This window comes from Ochotona princeps, chromosome 2 (assembly GCF_030435755.1).
Source record: "Ochotona princeps isolate mOchPri1 chromosome 2, mOchPri1.hap1, whole genome shotgun sequence".
Taxonomy (NCBI): domain Eukaryota; kingdom Metazoa; phylum Chordata; class Mammalia; order Lagomorpha; family Ochotonidae; genus Ochotona; species Ochotona princeps.
The window spans coordinates 30,699,623-30,720,639 of NC_080833.1; the positions used below are offsets into that span (position 1 = coordinate 30,699,623).

A 21,017-nucleotide genomic window follows, 5' to 3' on the forward strand; every position below is an offset into this window, starting at 1 on the left:
TGCACATGCGTGGCTGGTCTGCGCCTGGCAGTACCATCCTACTCTTGGGTGCTGTCTCCTTTCCATTGGCTGCTTCCTGCTGTACTGTACCTGGTAATGTTCTAGACTCTCTGACCTGTATGCTTTAAACCTTTCTAGACGCTTTTAGTTTCAGCTGCTGTAAAATGGCTTTGTGTTGATATTCTTTTAAAAAAAAACAGGCTTCATTTATTTATATAGAGATAGTTACAATAGTTTGCAAACATTCTCGTATTCTGAATAAATATTTCTAATTCAAAAGATTATGTATTTGGTAGGCAGAGTGACAGAGAAAGGAAGAGAGAAATCATGCACATGGTTGACTCCCCACAGGGCCTTTGCAGCTAGGGCTGGGCCAGTCTGGAGTCAGAAGCATGCAACTCCGTGCTGCTCTGTAATGTGGGTGTTCAAGGCTCGTGTTCCTGGGCTCTTTCCCTCTGCCTTCTTTAGGCACAGTAGTGGGAAATTGGATTAGGAGCAGAACCCCTGGCACTTGCTGTCCAGAGCAACAGCCTAATGCGTTGTGCCGCAGTGTAGCTTGTGGGTGTCGTTGTCATCATCATCATCATTATTTACTGAAAAAGAGTGCAATATCTTCCATTCACTGGTTTCCTCCCCAGAGTGGCTACAGTGTCTAAGCCTGGGCCAGGGCAAAGCTTGGAGCCAGGAACTTCATCTGGGTCTACCACATGCGTGACAGGGGTCCAAGTACTTGGGTAATCTTTCCCTTCTTGGTTTTCCCCAGACACATTAATAGGGAAGTGATTCTAAAGTGGAGCAACTAGGGGCCCCGCGCTGTGGCCTAGTGGCTGAAGTCCTAACATTGTATGCCAGGATTCCACATGGGCGCTGGTTCTGATCCTGGCAGACTGGCTTTCCATCCAGCTCCCTTCTTATAGTCTGGGAAAGCGGTTGGGGATGGCCCAAAGCCTTGGGACCCTGAACCCATTTAGGAGACCCGGAAGAAGCTCCTGGCTCCTGACTTCGGATCTGCTTGTCTCTGACCGTTGCAGTCACTTTGGAGTGAATCTTCGGAATCTTCTGTGTCTCTCCTCTTTGTATATCTGACTTTTGAATAAAAATAAATAAGTCTTAAAAAAAAAATAAAGTGGAGCAACCAGGAAGTGAACCTGTGCCCTTATAAGATATGGGCAGTGCAGGAGACAGTCCAGCCCATTATGCTGCAAGGCTGATCCTATTGAAGTCTTCATGTAAGGTCTATATGAGAAGATGCTGGGCTGGGCCCAGTGAAGTGGCTCAGTGGCTAAATCTTTGGAAGCACGGGGATCTCATATTGGTGCTGGTTCGTTTCCCAGCTGCTCCACTTCCCATCCAGCTCCCTGCTTGCCTGGGAAAGCAGTAGAAGACAGCCCAGATCCTTGGGACGCTGTACCCACATGGGAAACCCAGAAGAAGCCCCCGGCTTCAGATTGGCTTAGCGCAGGCTGTTGCAATCATTTGGGTGAGTGAACCTGTGGATGGAAGATCTTTGTTCTCTGTAAATCTGATCTACCTTTCCCATAAGAATAAAGAAGTTGTTTAAAGAAGAAGGTGATGATGATACTGGGCTGGGGCTAGAGCATTCTAAGTAGGCAGTTGTATTATGGATGAATGGACCCCCTGTGTGTACATTCCACCCTTCTATTTGCATGCTGTAGTTAGCAGTCGACTAGGTTGTTTTACATTTCAGCTGTCACATTGTGTTTTCATGTCTTTTCCTCTGGCAGTCTGCTATTGCAGGTTGTCAATAATGTTTGTGATATGAACAAAATGGTAACTATTCCTCTGCCTGCAAGTGCCAGCATCCCATATGGGTGTGGTCGCGTCCTGGCTGCTGCAGGGAAGATGCAGCTCCCTGTTTATGGTCTGGGAAATCAGTGAGGATGACCCAAAACCTTGGGAGACCCAGAGAGGCTCTTGGCTTTGGATCGGTTCAACTGTTGTCATTGTGGCTGTTCGGGGAGTGAACTAGTGAATAGAAGACCTTTCTTTCTCTTTTCTCTGTAAACCTCTGCCTTTAGAATAAAAAATAAATCTTTTAAAAATTAATAAAACAATAATCTAAAAGGTCATATAATCTTGTATTGAATATAAATATTTTAACATTTGTAATCATTAAATTAACGGGTGTAGACAATAGTTTGTTACCTAAACCAGATTTTTTTTTTTGTAGTGTAGATTTTTAATGAATTTCTTAGGGAGATCAGGTAAAATCCTGTTTATGTAACAGTTGAGCACACTTTTTGCATTGCTCGTCCCTATCCATTTAACTGGGAAGTAAAATTGTGTGGGGATCAGTTTTTATCCTCTCAAATTCAGTTTTTAATCTTATTTTGTTAAAATTTGGAGTTGATTAAATAGCACCATGCTCTGATGAGTATAAGCAGCAAATTTGCCTAAAGTGACTACGTGGTAAGGTATTTATTAAATAATTATGCTAAAATGACTCAGGTTATGATTATTACGCAAAGATCAGATAATTCAATTTATTAGTCAAGATAGCTTTTCCTGTTTATGGTATGATGAACGGTTTATATGTTCCTGCAGAGGTTTTTTTAAATTGTGAAGTAATCAAGGTCATGCTAATAGTTTTCAATTATCTGACCAGTTAAATGGACAACTAGTGTAGAAAATAAAGATGGAGAAAATCCAGTGGAATCTTTATAGCTACTTGCAGGTTTTTTTTAGGTTTATTTATTTAAATTTGAAAGAGTTACAGAGAGAGAAATAGAGAAATCTTCCATCTACTGGTTCAGTAACCAAAGCCAGGGGCCCAGGCTTTCCTCCCCTGTCTTCCCAGGCTATTAGCAAGAGAGCTGGATTGGAAGTAGAACAAGCGGGACTCAAACCAGTGCCTGTATTGGATACTGGTGCTGTAGGCAAAAGCTTAGCCTGTCATGGTGCCGGCCTCCCACTTACAGAAAAGTCAAAGTGAGGACAGGATGTTAGGAATCTTTGAAGAGAGTATTCTGGGGGTAACAAATTCAAATCATTGTAATTCATTCAGATTAAAGCTACTGTCAAAATAATACTTGCCTATTAAAAGTAGTTCTAACAAGAAGCCTATTAGGTACTTCCTAACCCAATCATAAATATTTTTTGAAGAAAAAAAAAGTTTGTGTCCTGCCTGTGTCACACTGCAACACATAATTCAAGTCTTAACTTACCTAAATATTCAAGCATGGGCCAAAACTAATCACTTGTTAGGAGAAAGAAATGCATGAATAGGAGAGAGAACAACTGTGGACCTAGAGGGTCTCTAAATAGGAGTTTGGCAGTGACTGTTCAGCAGTGTGCAGGGGGAGCAGTCTGGTAACCCAGCATTCCATCATCTTTTGAACAAATTCTTTGTGATGGGATACATGTAATCTGTCAATCTTTTTTTTTTTTTTACAGGCTGCTCAGACATATTTTTATTTAAGAAAGAATCTCTCCATCCATTATACCATCCAGCCAAGATGGTAACTGCTATTTGGCTTGCATTTTCTTTTTTTTTTTTTAATCTATTTTATTGTATTGTTGTTGACAATCTTTACATAGTTAATTACAGTTAAAGGAAAAAGAAGAAAAAAAGAAAAAAAAAGGTTCAGGGGGTATAGGGAAGTGGGTAATACTATTATGTCCATATTGTTTCCATCATGTATCTGAGGTAAAGGGGGATATTGAGGGAGAAGCCCCACCTGGTTTCCCGCCCACCCCAAGTCCCGGATGTGGGGCATGCTCTGAGATATGTGCTCAAGTGGTTTTAATAGTTCTCCAGTTGTGAATCACTGCCAGTTTCGCTCGATGAGGTCGTCCACTGATTGATATGGTCCATCATAAAGTCTCCGTTTTCCCCATATTTCGCTGCCAACATATAGCTGAGATGAATGTTTGTCCTGTTCTGTCCTCTGTCTTGTCTTGGTTAGAGTTCTGAGTCCAGCAGTTTGATTGGGGAGATCTCCAAAGATACTTTGAGGTATTCCCAGACCAGATTCTTGTATGTTCTAGCAAGCACAGGGCCCGCCACAGTCCATCACCCCGATCAGCTGATGGTTTCAATTGCTGGGTTGGTTCTGTTTTCAGTCCTGAGTTGCACTGGAACCAATGGGTGTTGCAGTCCAGTCTGGTTCTGCCCAGCACATACTCGGCCCTTACATCAACCAGTGGGAGCTGCAGCCTAGTTGGGGCGACCCACAGTAATCCCCACCAGGCCCGCCCCCTACCCTGATTTGCCAGTATGTGTAGCAGAAGACCAGTCTGTCCCCCATCCCATTTGGCTCTGGTACTTGTCAATGGGTATTTTTTTTTTTTTATATTTATTATTTAACTTCAGTAATTACATTGTATTATGTGACACAATTACATAGATACTTGGGTTCTCCCCACCCCTCCCCAAACCCTCCCACCATGGTGGATTCCTCCACCTTGTTGCATAACCACAGCTCAGGTTCAGTTGAGATTCCCCCATTGCAAGCGTATACCAAACATAGAGTCCAGCATCTTATTGTCCAGTCAAGTCCAACGGCTTCTTAGGTATACCCTCTCTGGTCTGAAGACAGAGCCAGCAGAGCATCATCCCAGTCAATTGAAAGCTCCAACATACCATCAGCAAAAATTTACATCATTATGGAATTAATTGACATAGTAATGAGTAACCAATATGGTAAAAGTAAATGCGAGTTCTTAACCACCTTCTGTGACCACCTCATTGACTGTTATGTTATGTATGTTATATGTTGTGTATAAACTAAAATTGAAATGTCAATGGGTATTAAAGCTTAGTTCCATCTAACCAACTCAACCATCCAGCCCTCACAGATGTTGTTGAGTACCTCTCTATCTAGCCATCCTAGCCCCCGTCCTAGTTTTCATGCCCTTCCACAGGAATAGTGACCCAAGAAGGGGGAACCCACTTTTTCCCTCCCAGGTCTCTCTCAGTCCCGGTTTATGCACTTTTTAGGTGGTCCTGTGATTTGACTTGACAGGATTAGTCCCCAGTGCCAGCTTCTGACAGGTGATGCTGCGGCCCTGATCTAGTCCACATGCAGCGCACAGGTGTTGCAGCCCTGCTCAGTCTGGTCTGTCCCCATCCCAGCCCACACTCTCCAGTGGGAGTAGCTGTCCGGCGAGGGGACCAGCCCCTTAGTCCCCCTGCCAGCTCTGCCCCTCCCTTCCTGGATCTCACGTGTGCTGGTTGGGTGCTGCAGTCAAATCCAGTACAGGCAACCACGCCCTGGCATTCCTTAATGTGTACTGGTTTTGTCGCGACCAAACCCGGCCCATCCCACACTCTGTTATGGTGATCGGATTTGCCAGTGGATGACATGAACTGATTCAGCCTGGTCTGCTCCTGACCCATGCCAAATGTATGCCAGTGGGAAACTTTCCATGGCCTATTCTGGGCTGTTTCCTATCATGCTTCTTGCGCTTACCTGCAGGGACTGTGTCCTGCCAGAGGAGTTGCCCAGGCTCCTCCATCAGAACCCCTCCCAATGCCAGATTTTGCGCATTCCAGGGGGTCCTTGAGCCAACCCTACTCGGTTCATCTCCTGTCCTAGCAGGAACAGTGGCTTTTCCTGGCTGGCTTTCACCCCATTCTGGTTCTTGGTGTTGGATGTTTCAGCCCAGCCATGGCTCATCCATAACCACATAGAGCTCACACATGGCTTAGTAGGGGATTGAGACCCAGCCTAGTCAGTCCCACATCTACCCTGGTTCTCCATGACACCAGATGGTGTTGGGGTCTGAACCGGCCTGGTGCATCCAATCCCAGCCCACACTAGTGCCTCTGGTGACTACAACTATTTCCTAGATAGAGTGCAGCGCCCATTCCAGCACATGTGCCCCTTGGTGGGAACCTCATCCCAGTTGTGGTGTCCCCTTACCTCCCCAACTGGGCCTGTTCCTAGCCGTAAATCACACACCTGCGCGTGGTTGCTCTGAGAACCATTAGGTGCAAGCCTCAAGTTCATTTGGGATTCCCTCATTGCCAGCATTCTGTTTCCTCCATTTTGATTGAAGGGATCCCCAAAGAGACTTTGAGGTGTTCCCAGATCAGGTTATTAGCAAGCACAGTGCTTCACGCCCCAAAGCACTGTGGGTTCAGGAGGGAGCCTCCCAGGCAGCAGGTCAAAGAACCAAAAGTCCAAAACTCTCTGGCCGGGCTGCCAGCAGGCGGAGCCTGGCGCAGCTCACCACGTGTACGCGGTAGCTACTGTGTGTTCCCAGGCTTGAGGCGTGGCCATCCCAAGGCTCCCGGCAGGCAACAAGGTGGCTGCCTGCCGGAGGTTCAAGTCCTTAGGCCCCAGTCCCACCCCTCCCCAGCTCCAGCCACATGGCGAGCAGTAGGGGAGGCCCATACTCGCTACACAGACATCCGGGACTCACCCAGAAAAGGGGTAGCCATCGAGGTTCCGGCAAATCTGGGAGCAGCTCACCACGTGCACGTGGTAGCTACTGTGTGTTCCCAGGCTTGAGGCATGGCCATCCCATGGCCCCCGTCAGGCAGCAAGGTGGCTGCCTGCCGGAGGTTCAAGTCCTTAGGCCCCAGTCCCCTAATCTGTCAATCTTTATCATGGTTCCATTATTTTTTAATTTAGATTCCATACTCAGATAATTTTTCAGGTACTGTATAATATGGGAAATCGATACCGCAGGTGGTCATGACCATACCTGTCATTGTGAACTGGTATCTGGTGTGTAAGTCTGGTCTCTTTTTAATAAATTTAAGAGAAAAAATTTAACAATAATCTTTTATGTGTTGGTTAATGTGAATTAATCCCTGGAATCCTACTCAGTACCATATATTGTAATATGGAGTCTATGGAGCTATAGTGCTCGGTTGGGCTGAATTCAGGAATAAGTTGCTTACAGTAGGCAGGTGTTAGTTTTATTTTTGTACACGTACAGCACCAGATGTTTTATGCTCCATTTCTGTTGCATTAATGAAACTTTATTGTTGTATTTCAAAAGTGGAACTCCACCTGTAGTAAACAACATTTTATAACTCTCCTTCATTTGTTCTCAGGTTAGAACAGTTCTGCCTTTTACTCAGCTGAAGCAGTTTGTTAAGTGATATAAATAGAATTCTGCAAATAAACTGGAGCCCCAAAAGGCACATGAGAGGTGCATGCATCTGTCAGGAAAAAAGGAAGAATTTCACATTTGAGAACAATGATAATCTATTTGGTTCATTTTTTTTATTTGTAAAATATCAAAATGTTTAATTTTACCTTTTAGACTTTATTACAATATGCAAGCAACAAGAATGCGTCCGAACACATTGTGTACCTTCTGGAGGTGTATCGACTTGCCATCCAAAGCTTTGCCAGTGCACGTCCATATTTAACTACTGAATGTGAAGATGTCCTCTTAGTGCTTGGCAGATTAGTACTGTAAGTTTAAGCACTTAAGCGACTTTTACTATTTTGTAACCATGGTTTTTATGTTTGCCTAACTTCTCTTTACAGTGGTTACCATATTAATTCTTCAAAAATCCACTAGACTGTATCTTTGAAAATTCTTTTTCTTTGAGTCTTCATACTTGGGTTCCCTAGTTTCTTCCAGCCAACCAGCATAATTTTTAACTGCCTGCTGGGACTGAGTCTGAGAATGATACATTCTGGTTTTGTGTTAGGTATAGAACAATTTAAATGACATCTGGAAATTCTGGTGGTCTTTGGGAAACACTAAAATCCTTGGAGGGGGAAGACAGAAATACCAAGCAATTCTGTAATTTGAACTAATTGGTTACATTATTTGAACTAAGAATTATTTTATTAGCAGAAAATGTCACTGTACAGTATGTGATTATCACTTTAACTACTGTTTTAATATTTACTTAGTTGGAAGAGATATGTAGGTTTAGTTGGGGATCTTCTTATAGAATTACAGATTGTTAGAGGAATCACTTCTTGTGTAGTGGTTTATTTTATTTTCTCTGGCCTCAGCTATTTTCTTTCTGCTTGCCAAAGCCCAAATCCTCTTAACAGTGGAACTTTCATGGAACAAAAAGCTTCCTAATCCTATTGTTGTTCCTACCAGTGCCCACTTTCCATGTTAGTTAATTCCTGAAGGGTAAAGTAACATTCTGCAGGACTTTAGGATGAGTTGCTTGATTGGTATTTTGAGTTGATCTTTATGTTATTGAGCATTTACATTAAAAATGTCTTGCTGTTATTTCTTTTCTATGCATTCTGGATAATGGGTAGGGTAGAAAGAAGAAACTTTGCAGGAGGGGACTTGGTATCTTAAAAGTGAAGAAATGACTGCTGATCAGTTTGCTTCCTCTACAAGTAACAGCAGATTTTTATTGTTGATTGGTAGCATCATGAGCTCTTGTTTTTATCTGCTCTGTTCAGAATTGTTCTTTATGGTTCTCTTCCCATACCCAAGTAAATTGTATCAAACTGTTTGGAATGTGATTGCTGAAAGACTTACTGTTTTATGCCAAATATATAAAAACAACAATGTAAATGTAAAGCTTTGTTTTTCTCTGCTTTTTTTTAAGTTGAAAAACCAATGTAAAAACTTTGAAGAGTAAAATGTTTTAGATAGTCTAAACAGAAATAAAATATGTATTCATTATTAATAATGTACTGTACTTACTGTTACCACTCTGTTTACTTACTGTTGTAGGAGTTGTTTTGAATTATTGCTTTCAGTGCCTGAAAGTGAACTGCCGTGTGAAGTCTGGGTACCATTCCTTCAGTCTCTACAGGTGAGTTGATTTTAACTGAAAAACATGTTTAATCTAGGGCCTAAGACTCCTTTAATTACTTTGAGCATGCTAACATTGAACAGTTAAAACAACAAGTTCATTGTGTGTTGAAACATTATTGCATTCAGGAAAATGATAAAGACTTGGCTCATGGCATGCAGTGATGTGTTAAAATAGATTTTTTTTTTTTTGTTTCATTTAGTTTTGCTTTCCATAGCTTAGAAATCAACAGAAAAGTCCGTAACTTAGAAATTGACAGAAAATTTTTCATTACTTAAAAACAAATCTTAGGTGAAATTAAACACTCAGAATTTAAAATCACTTGGTTATAAGGTACTAGTGTCAGAATTGCTCATAGTGTACTTACATGGTCAACTTCAGTACACAAAGTACCATATTTCCTCATATCTAGGATTCACTTTTTTCCCCCAGTGCTTCAAAGATTGACCCAGGCATTGTTCAGTCTGTCCCGCTGCCTGGTAACATGGTCATTTTAGATTCTGTTCATGCAGAGAACTTATTGGGCTCTCATATTGGCTTGATTATCACTTTGATTGGTAGGTGGACTTTTCTTGATAGGAAGCAAGAACAGAATACGAGGACAAGCAAGTCCATTGCCAGCCAGAGACAGGAGGAAAATTTGAGTGTTCTAATGGGGACTAAAATATTAAGAATAAACAAACAAATGATAACAGTCATGTACTTGCCACTGATTATGTGCCAGGCCCTGCTTTACACCGTTGACATGTTCTATAACTTTTTATCGAATTTACCAACCTTTTAAAATTTGGAAATTACTTGAATTTCCATTTTCCAATAAGGAGATAGGCATACAGCAGTTAATTAGCTTGCCTAGTTACACCAGGTTACAGATCTTGGTCAACTGCTTTCTTGAGAGTAATTAATTGTAGGTTGGATCTGTTTGATGTGGGCCCCAACAAAGATTTGCATTTTTACAGACATATTACATTACCCAGAAGTTTCTTTTCTCTTGAATATAAAACCTTAAATGAAATGATAGCATAGTAATTTTTTTTCCTTTGGGGAGAAGAGAATTCTTTGTCATATTCTTGTCCTATTTTAATCCCTGAAATGGAGTCTCATGTGTCTACCCAGTTGTTCATGCATGACGCTTTGGCTTTTGTTACTATGTTTTGAGTTCTGCTGGTACTTTTGTCTTAGCATATGGTCCTCTACAAGCAGATCTACTTATTAATAGGACTCAACATTTTCATTAGTGCTTTAAGAAAAGATTCAACTTCATTACTTTCTTAGATTGTTTACCTAAATTAATAATTGCTTTTCTTTCATCTGCGTATTTTCAGTGTTTATCAGAAATGTAGGATATACTTTCAGAGTGTGGTTAGTGAAAAAGATGTATCTATAGTAGAGATAAATGTAAATCCAGGCTCTGGGGGCTGGTGGTGGTGTGTAGAAGGATAAGCCACCACCTGCTGTGGCAACATCCTATATGGATTCCAGTTTCTGTCCTGTCTGCTCCACTTCCCATCCAGCTTCTGCTAATGTACATAGGAAAGCAGCAAATGATTGGGCCCCCACACCTGTGTGGGAGTCCTGGGAGAAGCTCCTGGTTCCTGACTTTAACCTGACCCAGTTCACTTCTTGGGAAGTGAAGTAGTGGATGAAAAATCTCCCTCCCTCCCTCTCTCCTCAGCCTTTCAAAATTTTTTTTTGTCTTTTTTTAAAAATTTTTTAAGATTTATTTTATTGTATTGTTGTTGACAATCTTTACATAGTTAATTACGGTTAAAAAAAAGGTTCAGGGGGTATAGGGAAGTGGGTAATGCTATTATGTCAATATTGTTTCCATCATGTATCTGAGGTAAAGGGGGATATTGAGGGAGAAGCCCCACCCGGTTTCCCGCCCACCCCAAGTCCCGGATGTGGGGCATGCTCTGAGATATGTGCTCAAGTGGTTTTAATAGTTCTCCAGTTGTGAATCACTGCCAGTTTCGCTCGATGAGGTCGTCCACTGATTGATATGGTCCATCATAAAGTCTCCGTTTTCCCCATATTTCGCTGCCAACATATAGCTGAGATGAATGATTGTCCTGTTCTGTCCTCTGTCTTGTCTTGGTTAGAGTTCTGAGTCCAGCAGTTTGATTGGGGAGATCTCCAAAGATACTTTGAGGTATTCCCAGACCAGATTCTTGTATGTTCTAGCAAGCACAGGGCCCGCCACAGTCCATCACCCCGATCAGCTGATGGTTTCAATTGCTGGGTTGGTTCTGTTTTCAGTCCTGAGTTGCACTGGAACCAATGGGTGTTGCAGTCCAGTCTGGTTCTGCCCAGCACATACTCGGCCCTTACATCAACCAGTGGGAGCTGCAGCCTAGTTGGGGCGACCCACAGTAATCCCCACCAGGCCCGCCCCCTACCCTGATTTGCCAGTATGTGTAGCAGAAGACCAGTCTGTCCCCCATCCCATTTGGCTCTGGTACTTGTCAATGGGTATTTTTTTTTTTTTTATATTTATTATTTAACTTCAGTAATTACATTGTATTATGTGACACAATTACATAGATACTTGGGTTCTCCCCACCCCTCCCCAAACCCTCCCACCATGGTGGATTCCTCCACCTTGTTGCATAACCACAGCTCAGGTTCAGTTGAGATTCCCCCATTGCAAGCGTATACCAAACATAGAGTCCAGCATCTTATTGTCCAGTCAAGTCCAACGGCTTCTTAGGTATACCCTCTCTGGTCTGAAGACAGAGCCAGCAGAGCATCATCCCAGTCAATTGAAAGCTCCAACATACCATCAGCAAAAATTTACATCATTATGGAATTAATTGACATAGTAATGAGTAACCAATATGGTAAAAGTAAATGCGAGTTCTTAACCACCTTCTGTGACCACCTCATTGACTGTTATGTTATGTATGTTATATGTTGTGTATAAACTAAAATTGAAATGTCAATGGGTATTAAAGCTTAGTTCCATCTAACCAACTCAACCATCCAGCCCTCACAGATGTTGTTGAGTACCTCTCTATCTAGCCATCCTAGCCCCCGTCCTAGTTTTCATGCCCTTCCACAGGAATAGTGACCCAAGAAGGGGGAACCCACTTTTTCCCTCCCAGGTCTCTCTCAGTCCCGGTTTATGCACTTTTTAGGTGGTCCTGTGATTTGACTTGACAGGATTAGTCCCCAGTGCCAGCTTCTGACAGGTGATGCTGCGGCCCTGATCTAGTCCACATGCAGCGCACAGGTGTTGCAGCCCTGCTCAGTCTGGTCTGTCCCCATCCCAGCCCACACTCTCCAGTGGGAGTAGCTGTCCGGCGAGGGGACCAGCCCCTTAGTCCCCCTGCCAGCTCTGCCCCTCCCTTCCTGGATCTCACGTGTGCTGGTTGGGTGCTGCAGTCAAATCCAGTACAGGCAACCACGCCCTGGCATTCCTTAATGTGTACTGGTTTTGTCGCGACCAAACCCGGCCCATCCCACACTCTGTTATGGTGATCGGATTTGCCAGTGGATGACATGAACTGATTCAGCCTGGTCTGCTCCTGACCCATGCCAAATGTATGCCAGTGGGAAACTTTCCATGGCCTATTCTGGGCTGTTTCCTATCATGCTTCTTGCGCTTACCTGCAGGGACTGTGTCCTGCCAGAGGAGTTGCCCAGGCTCCTCCATCAGAACCCCTCCCAATGCCAGATTTTGCGCATTCCAGGGGGTCCTTGAGCCAACCCTACTCGGTTCATCTCCTGTCCTAGCAGGAACAGTGGCTTTTCCTGGCTGGCTTTCACCCCATTCTGGTTCTTGTTGTTGGATGTTTCAGCCCAGCCATGGCTCATCCATAACCACATAGAGCTCACACATGGCTTAGTAGGGGATTGAGACCCAGCCTAGTCAGTCCCACATCTACCCTGGTTCTCCATGACACCAGATGGTGTTGGGGTCTGAACCGGCCTGGTGCATCCAATCCCAGCCCACACTAGTGCCTCTGGTGACTACAACTATTTCCTAGATAGAATGCAGCGCCCATTCCAGCACATGTGCCCCTTGGTTGGAACCTCAACCCAGTTAGGGTGTCCCCTTACCTCCCCAACTGGGCCTGTTCCTAGCCGTAAATCACGCACCTGCCCGTGGTTGCTCTGAGGACCATTAGGAGCAAGAACCTAGCATGGTATGACCTGTGCTCCATGCTGGATTCTAGTTTTGTTTGTAGGCTAAGGTTTGCTCAGTCCTGCCCAGTACATTCTGTTCCATTACCAATTTACACATTTTGGAGCTACTATGCCCTGCTTGTCTGACCCCCAGACCTGGACCACGTGTTCACCAGCGAGAGCTATGACTCGCCAAAGGAGTTTCCCGAGTTCTTCCACTTGATCCACTCCCAGACCCAGTTCACATACATGCCATTGGGTTTTAGGCCAGTACCCGGCATACTCTGGCCTTCCATTTGGCCTTGTATGAGCTGGTGAATGTTGCAGCCCGGCCCACCCCACAACCTATTCAGGATGCACATTTGGGTGCTGCTGCCTTGCCCGGTCCAGACTGTTGCGGGTGACTTTACCTGTGATTGATGGCAGGCTCTTTGGTCACACCTAGCTTAGTCTATAACCACCCAAACTTTTAGGTTTACCATTGGGGCTAAACTTTCTACAGGGTGTGGCCCACTCATCCTGCACAGAATCCACCCCAGGATAAGGTTCTAGAGTGCTAGTTAATATTATGGCCCTGCCTAATGTGACCAGTTTCCTGAACCATCATCATGTCAGGCAAAACAATATCCTGCTAGACAAGTCCTGAGCCTTATCTTTTGGATGATAGGTGTTCACAGCTCAGCATTGTTAAGTGATTAGAAGTTCTTCAAAGGAAGAGTTACTGGCATTGGGAATCTTTAGGATTGACTCAGATCCCAGAAGCAGTGGGATCAGCCTGGAGCTACCTAAGCAGCGATTCAGACAACCAATACCCCAGAGCTCCCCGGCCGGGCCCAGCTCATCATGAGCACATGGTGGCTGAGATCTGGATCCGAGCAAGAGGCTCTCTCCTGCAGCCCCCAGCCTTTCAAATATTAATAAATAAGTTTTTAAAAGAGTGAAAGAAAGACACAGGCTCTGTTCGTATCTGAAAGTTAAAACCAGTTTTTCTTATTTTAAATAGTAGTGAATGAAATAGCAATACTGAGGATACTTTTTGGTAAGAGCATTGTATCAGACTAAGCCACATTTTCAGTTGATATTTATAGCTCTGTAACTCTTCTAGGGCTTTTCTGTTTTTATTAGGTCTTCTATCCCCTGGTTTGTTCCCCAGCTAGCCACAGTGGCTCCAGTTTGAGTCAGGCTGATTTCCCAAGAGGCCGCAGAAGCCCAAGCTTGAGCCAGGCTGAAGCTGGGAGATGGGAGCTTCCTCTGGTTCTCTCATGTAGATGGCAGATTCCCAAGCATTTAGACCAGACTCTGGTCTTTTTCCCAGACCACAAACAGGTGAGCTGATTTGAAGGTAGAACTGCAGAGACTCAAGCCTATTCCCCAATGGAATGACAGCACAATTTATTTTTATTTGAAAGGCATATTTACAGAGAGGGGAGAGAGAAAAAGCTTGCATTCACCACTCACTCCCCAAATGGCCCCAATGGCAGGAACTAAGCTGATGTGAAGCCAGGAACTGCCATGTGCGTGCAGGGGCACAAGGACTTGAGCCATCCTCTGCTGCTTTCCCATGTCACAAGCAGAGAGTTGAATTAGAAGTGGAGCAGCTGAGACACAAACCAGCGCCCATATGGGATGTTGGCACTGAAGGCAAGAGGATTAGCTGTTGAGTTACCATCCAGCTCCAAATTTTTAAATTTAAAAATTTGTTTGAGAGGCTGAGAAAGAGCTTGGATCTGCTGGTTCATACCTCAGATGCTTGCAATGTATGGCTCCAGTTGGAAGATGAAGGCGTGAGCTGGAAACAGTTTAGGTTTCCTGCTTCGGTGGCCATTTGAAGCATGACTGCTGCCTCCCAGAGTCTGTGCTACGAGGAAGCTTAAGTCAGAAGCCTGAGCCGATGTCAAACCTGAGTACTGCAGCGTGGGGCCAGGAGCAGTCTGATATTTTAATTCCTGTCCATGATCATGGATATGTGTCCAGATTGTGTCTGTTTTGATGACTGCCCCTAGTTCTCTTTTGTAGTTGTAGCATTTGTCCCATTGGACCTAAAGTTATTAACTAAACTGTCACCAGGGCTATTCAAGTCTTTAATCTGCTAATAATATAAGCTGTCTTAATAGGGCACTCTAAATATCCGGTAGTAATGCAGCAAGCAAAATTGAATTGTATATATAGTTTTATGAGTGAAATTTTAGAACTAAAGGTTTTGTTCAACTTAGAGCAAATGTCTGTTTTATTAAAATGCAGCAACACAGTTTCACAGTTTTTTTTAAAGAGTTGTTTATTTTTATTACAAAGTCAGATATACAGAGAGGAGGTGAGACAGAGAGGAAGATCTTCCATCCGATGATTCACTCCCCAAGTGAGCCTCGATTGCCTTTCCCAGGCCACAAGCAGGGAAAGTGCTTGGGAAGTGGAGCTACTGGGATTAGAACCGGCGCCCATATGGGATCCCAGGGCTTTCAAGGTGAGGACTTTAGCAGCTAGGCCATGCCGCCAGGTCCGAGTTTCACAGTTTTTAAATGTAATTTTAAAAAAATTGTTTAATTTCATTTTATTTGAAAGAGGTGGACAGAGGAATCTTCTATTCACTGACTCTCCAGATGCTCTTAATAATTAAGGCGGGGCCCAGTTGAAGCTACAAGTCTAGGACGATTTCAGGTTTCTCATCAAAGTGACAGGAACCTAAGTACTTGAATCATGGTGTACATCAGCAGGAAGCAGAGCCAGGAATCTAGCACAGCCACTCCAAAATGAGATGTCACAAGTGCTTCCTTAACTACTGTGCCAAATGGCTGCCCCTGAATTTCTTTTTGTAATTATTAGCTTGTTTTCTGGACACGCTGTTTTTGTTTTAGGAGTCACATGATGCATTATTGGAATTTGGGAATAATAACCTACAAATATTGGTTCATGTTACCAAGGAAGGTGTATGGAAAAACCCAGTTCTTCTTAAAATTCTATCTCAACAGCCAGTGGAAACAGAGGAAGGTAAGTCTTAAAAATTTTTATTGATTATATTAGAGGAGAATTTAATGCTAAGAGAATTGAAATTAGTTTGAGTTTGTTGATTTTGTTACTTAAGTAACAATTTTTGCTTTATTAGGTAGTGTTTTATGTATTTTAGCATTTTAAAATTTTAAAATTCTACATTTATGACAATACTCAATGAGTTTCAGAAGTTGAAATCAGTAAACTACTTTAGTCCTCGGGATGTCACTGTCTTGCTCCAACTTTTACCACAAGTTGTACCACTTGAGGGCCATGGAAAATAATTGCTCTTTTATTTTATATTTATTAACTAGATGGTATTACATGAGTTATGGAAAAATGGAAAAATTGAAGTTTTTAAAAATGACTTTTTTTAGAGAAGAAAAGATTCATCTGTTTATTTGAAAGAGAAAGAACATCTTCCACCTGCTGATTCACTTGCTCTCCAGATGGCCGCAGTGGCCAGGGTTGTGCTAGGCTGAAACCAGGAGTCAGAAGCAGCATCCAGGTCTCTCGTGGTGGGGAATGAGGCTGAGACACCTACCCTATCTTTCACCGCTTTTCCCAGGGCATTAGCAAGGAGCTAGATCAGAAGTGGAGCAGTCAGGTTAGGAACTGGACCCTACATGGCATGCAGGCATTGCAGTCTGCGGCTTTTCCTGCTGCATTACAAGGCAGGCCTATAAACCTTTCTCAAAACAGTTATTTAGGAGGCATAGGGAGAGAGAGGTCTCCATGAGTACATCCCCCAAATACTTGTAATGAACGGGGCCAGGCACAATTCAAGTCAGCTGAGCTGGTGGCAGGATTCAGTTACCTGAGCTACCCCCCGAATCTGCCGTGGAAGGAAGCTGGAGTTTGGGGCTGGAGCTGGGAATCAGATCCAGGTACTTCTGTACAGGACAAGGGCATCTTAACTGCTAGGCTAAATATCCGCCCCAAAAATGAAATTTTTCACCCAAAGTTGTTAATTTCAGACCAGAAAAATTTGGATTTGAGTTGATATTTGCAATTTAGACACAAAACCTGCCTCATTTGCTTTAGCCAACTACTGAAAGAAACTTCGTTTATTTCTAGTGAATGGAAAGTATAAAGGATCACTTTCTGTGGAATATTCATTTTTTGCCGGGGAAAACATTTCAGAACAATTACTGCACTGACCTACCTTCAGTTTGTGTGTGTTATATATTTTAAGGCATCAGCAAACACTTTGAATGCTGATGCCTTAAAATAAACGTGCCATTTGAACCTTTTTCTTTTTTGAGAGATTTATTTGTTCTTAGGAAGATATCTTCCATATGCTGGTTTGGTGCCCAGATGGCCAAATTGGCCAAACCTGGCCCAGACTAGAGTATCCCATGTGAATGTAAGGGCCCAAGGACTTCTGCTGCTTTTCCCAAGTAAGGCAGAGACGAATACTATGTGTAGGCAAGTCCAATTCAAAAACCAAAAAAGCATAAATTAAGCACCCTCAGTTTATTTTTTCCTAGTATACTAGTCAAATATCACTTCACCTCTGTAGTTTATAGCAGTTTTTCTTCCACATTTAAAACACCAGGAAATGGAAAGAATCAGTTTACAAAAAACAACAACAACAACAACGACAAAACTGTGTTATCTTCTCTGTTCAATAAAGATTACCTAAGTGCCCACTATCGGTTGGGTATGTGATGGCTACGTAGCTATTAAAGTATTCAAGGTTCACATGAAGTGGTGGGCAACCTGTGACCTACCTGACTAATCTCACAATTGGCCTTTACCTAATTTCATAGACAAAACATTGAAAACTTTCTTTTATATATGCTGCCCTGTATGGATATTTACATATTTGACACCAAAAGTAGTGATTATTATTTCATTGACTGCTTTCTGTTAAATAAAGTAGTAGAAATGCAAAAGTATAGTTTTTAAACTCAGTACCTTTCAGTTTAGTGATTTGTTTATTTTGTTCAATTAAAATATCCTGGAGGGTGAGGGGGGCGGCATGGAAGCCTAGTGGCTAAAATCCTCGCCTTGAATGCGTGCATCAGTTTGTGTCTCCCGGTGGCCCCGTGTTCCATCCAGCTCCTGCCTGTGGCCTGGGAAAGCAGTCAAGGATGGCCCAAAGTCTTGGGACCCAGTACCTGATGGGAGACCCGGAAGAGGTTCCTTGATCTTCCTCTCTGTCTCTCCTCCTCTGTATGTCTGCCTTTCCAATAAAAGTAAATCTTTTTTAAAAAAAATAGCCTGGGGCCAGCACCAGGCTCAATAGACAAATCTTCCACCTTCTATCTCTGGCGTCCCGTATGGGTACCTATTCATGTCCCACTCTTCCATTTCCTATCCAACTTGCTTATTATGACCTGAGAAATTAGAGGAGGATGAGCTAAGTCCTTTGGACCCATAATCCATGTAGGAGATCCAGAAGATGTTCCTGACCCCTCCCTGGCTTCAAATCAGCTCAGCTCCTGCTATTGTTGCAAATTGAGGCGTGAAGCGATGAATGGAAGATCCCTGTGTCTCCTCCTGTCTGTAACCCTGCCTTACCAATAAAAATTTAAGAAAAAGAAATTTGTCCTGTAGTTGCTGTCATGTGAAATAACCTGTTTATGGGGTTGTAAATTGTGTTATAGATGTGCAAAAAATTTGAAAACATGTAAATCAGTTAAAAATAATGGGCTGGTGATGAAATGGCTTGTTTGATACAGTATGTGGGAAAAGAAATATGTTTTTTGTATTCATTTTCTGGAGCATAAACAAAGTTAGGAACAGTTTCTTTGGGGAGGGAAGCTATAGGGCACAGAGGGTAACTGAAATGACTTTTCAACTGCGTACCTTTTTTGTGTACCTTGTGTAATCTGTGTCTTACATATATATGTATGTGTATCTGCAACTGTGTATACCTGCATAATGATCTACTTTGAAACAATTATTTTAAAAATTCTGTAGTTGATTCTGATACATAGTTAAAATTGGGTCAGTGGTTTCTTCTTTGTGTAGATCATTGCTGTTCCTTATTTGTACAGACTTACAGGCCTACAGACCTAGCGGTATGGATGTTAACAGAAAGCTTCTTAGGAAAGTAGGATCTGATGTTCTCTCCCAGACAAGTGATTCACAACCTGCACTTACTATGCTTCCTAGGTGATTGATAGGCACGTTCAAGTGTCAGAACTAGTATTTTTGATTGACCACTTTAAGCAATTTGTTAACCGCTTGGCTTGGCTCAAACTATTCTTACTTTATTCTGTACCTTTTAAGTACATCACACACTCATTGAGAGTAACTGCTATTCAGAAAGCAAGGGCTTGTCCAGGGCACTGTACGGTGATGCTCAATAATCATTACTACTCAGAACAGCATTTTCCAAAGTGTGCTAAGCCAGAAACTTCGGCTTTCAAGGGTAGTAATAATACGTTTAAAAGGGTTCTCTGGTCAAATCAGCTTGGGAAACATAGGGTTAAATAAAAGTGAACAGTTTTCTTTATTGCAGGACTGTTCAGAGATTTGACCAAGGAATCCTTTTTTTTTCTAGGGCTATCTCTCAGGTCTTTTGGTCGGTGGAACACACTTTGAGAAATGCCTGGTTTAGAGGAAAGAGCACCACTGGCTTTGGAATCCTTGGCAAGTTACCTAACTTCTCTGAGTATCAATTTTCCTAACCTTAGATTGGGATAATAATACTTGCCTTGCTGGTGGTGTGAAGAATAAATGAGAGGTATACAAAAACATTTAGCTTTAAGTTTGGTACTTAATAAGTGTTAATTTGTCATTAATATTATATAGGTTATTTGCTTCATTTTCTTCAGTTACACTTATAGTTATTTCATCTTTGCTTACTATTATCTCTCCGATAATTCAATTTGTTATAAATATAGTGTTAGCTTTATTGAAAGGATTTGTGTTCAAAATATAACTACTAATTAATATGGAAATCATTAACAAAGTTTGTTTTTCTCTCATTGAGAATTGTTTACATCAACTGAATTTTTATTAACTAAAACAATCAACAATAAATACGAACTTTCATCTCAACAAACCTGATACGATGTATGATATATTATCAAACCATTTTAATTTTCCTTTTTTCTAGTCAATAAATTTATTGCACAAGAAGGACCTGCCTTTCTGCAGATGCGAATAAAACATTTGTTGAAATCTAACTGCGTCCCCCAGGCCACTGCTTTATCAAAACTATGTGCAGAATCCAAAGAAATTTCAAATGTATCATCTTTTCAGCAAGCCTATATCACATGTTTATGTTCTATGCTCCCTAGTGAGGATGCTATTAAGGAGGTAAGTAAACAACTCATTCATACCTGCTATGAAAATAGATTTTGATACATGTTCTATGCTTGTTTTTTCCCATCTACATAATGTACCATATTATTAATGTATTTAATTTTTCAACAGATTGAATTTGAAATTGTGTTTTTATCTGTTGGTTTGACAAGTAGATAAAGAATGTATAGATTTATATTTATATGTTTAGGTATTGGTGGGTTGTGAAATTTTTGCATCTGAAAGTTGTTTTTAAGATTTAAAGTGAGACAGTGAAAGGAGGAAGTCCTCCACTCACGAATTCATTCCCCAGATGGCTGCAGTGGCCTAGGTGGGTCGGGACAAAACCAGGAGTCCAGGCTGCTTGGGTAGCAAGGCCCAAGTACTTGAATCATCTGCGTTCTCGGGTCCATCACCCGGGCACTGGATCAGAAACCAAACAGCCAGGACTCAAGTGCTCCCATATGGGTGCCATACGGAATGCCAGCATCACAAACAGCTGTTGTGCCACAACACTGGCATCTGAAAGCTGTTTTTTCTTAGTAGAATAATGATCACATGATGGTTGAAAGTGCAGAAGTTGTTAACATTGTGTCAAAAGGCAAACTAAAGAGAGTGGTACTTAGTTTTATTCGGAGTTACTTTTTGTTTTACACAATTAACCCTGTAAGCAGTCAAGTAGAGGACTTTAGAGCCCAGAAAGATAGTCTCATGGGATCCTCCTTCAAACCTGAGTCAGTTTCCCTCTTAGAAATTTTACACCTAGTTTTCACTTGTAGTTTTTAGTAAATTATATGGAAAAATTAGGAATGCCTAGTTTTTATGCATTATGTGCCTTTAATTTTCTCACCTGCCTTTCAGAACGATTCATGAAATTTTATTTTACTTAGTATTAAAGTTTGCTACTAAATATGGGAATCACAGG

The 21,017-nt window shown here is 42.2% G+C and overlaps 1 protein-coding gene across 1 annotated transcript in view; it reads left to right on the plus strand.

Moving 5' to 3' along the window:
• Positions 1–21,017, plus strand: part of RLF (RLF zinc finger) — a 71,190-nt gene that overhangs the window by 21,651 nt on the left and 28,522 nt on the right. Inside the window, exons 2-5 of the mRNA XM_004591536.2 lie at positions 7,240–7,394; positions 8,638–8,719; positions 15,700–15,832; positions 19,905–20,107. Coding sequence (XP_004591593.2) covers positions 7,240–7,394; positions 8,638–8,719; positions 15,700–15,832; positions 19,905–20,107 — 573 coding nt within the window. The remainder of the gene's footprint in view (positions 1–7,239; positions 7,395–8,637; positions 8,720–15,699; positions 15,833–19,904; positions 20,108–21,017) is intronic.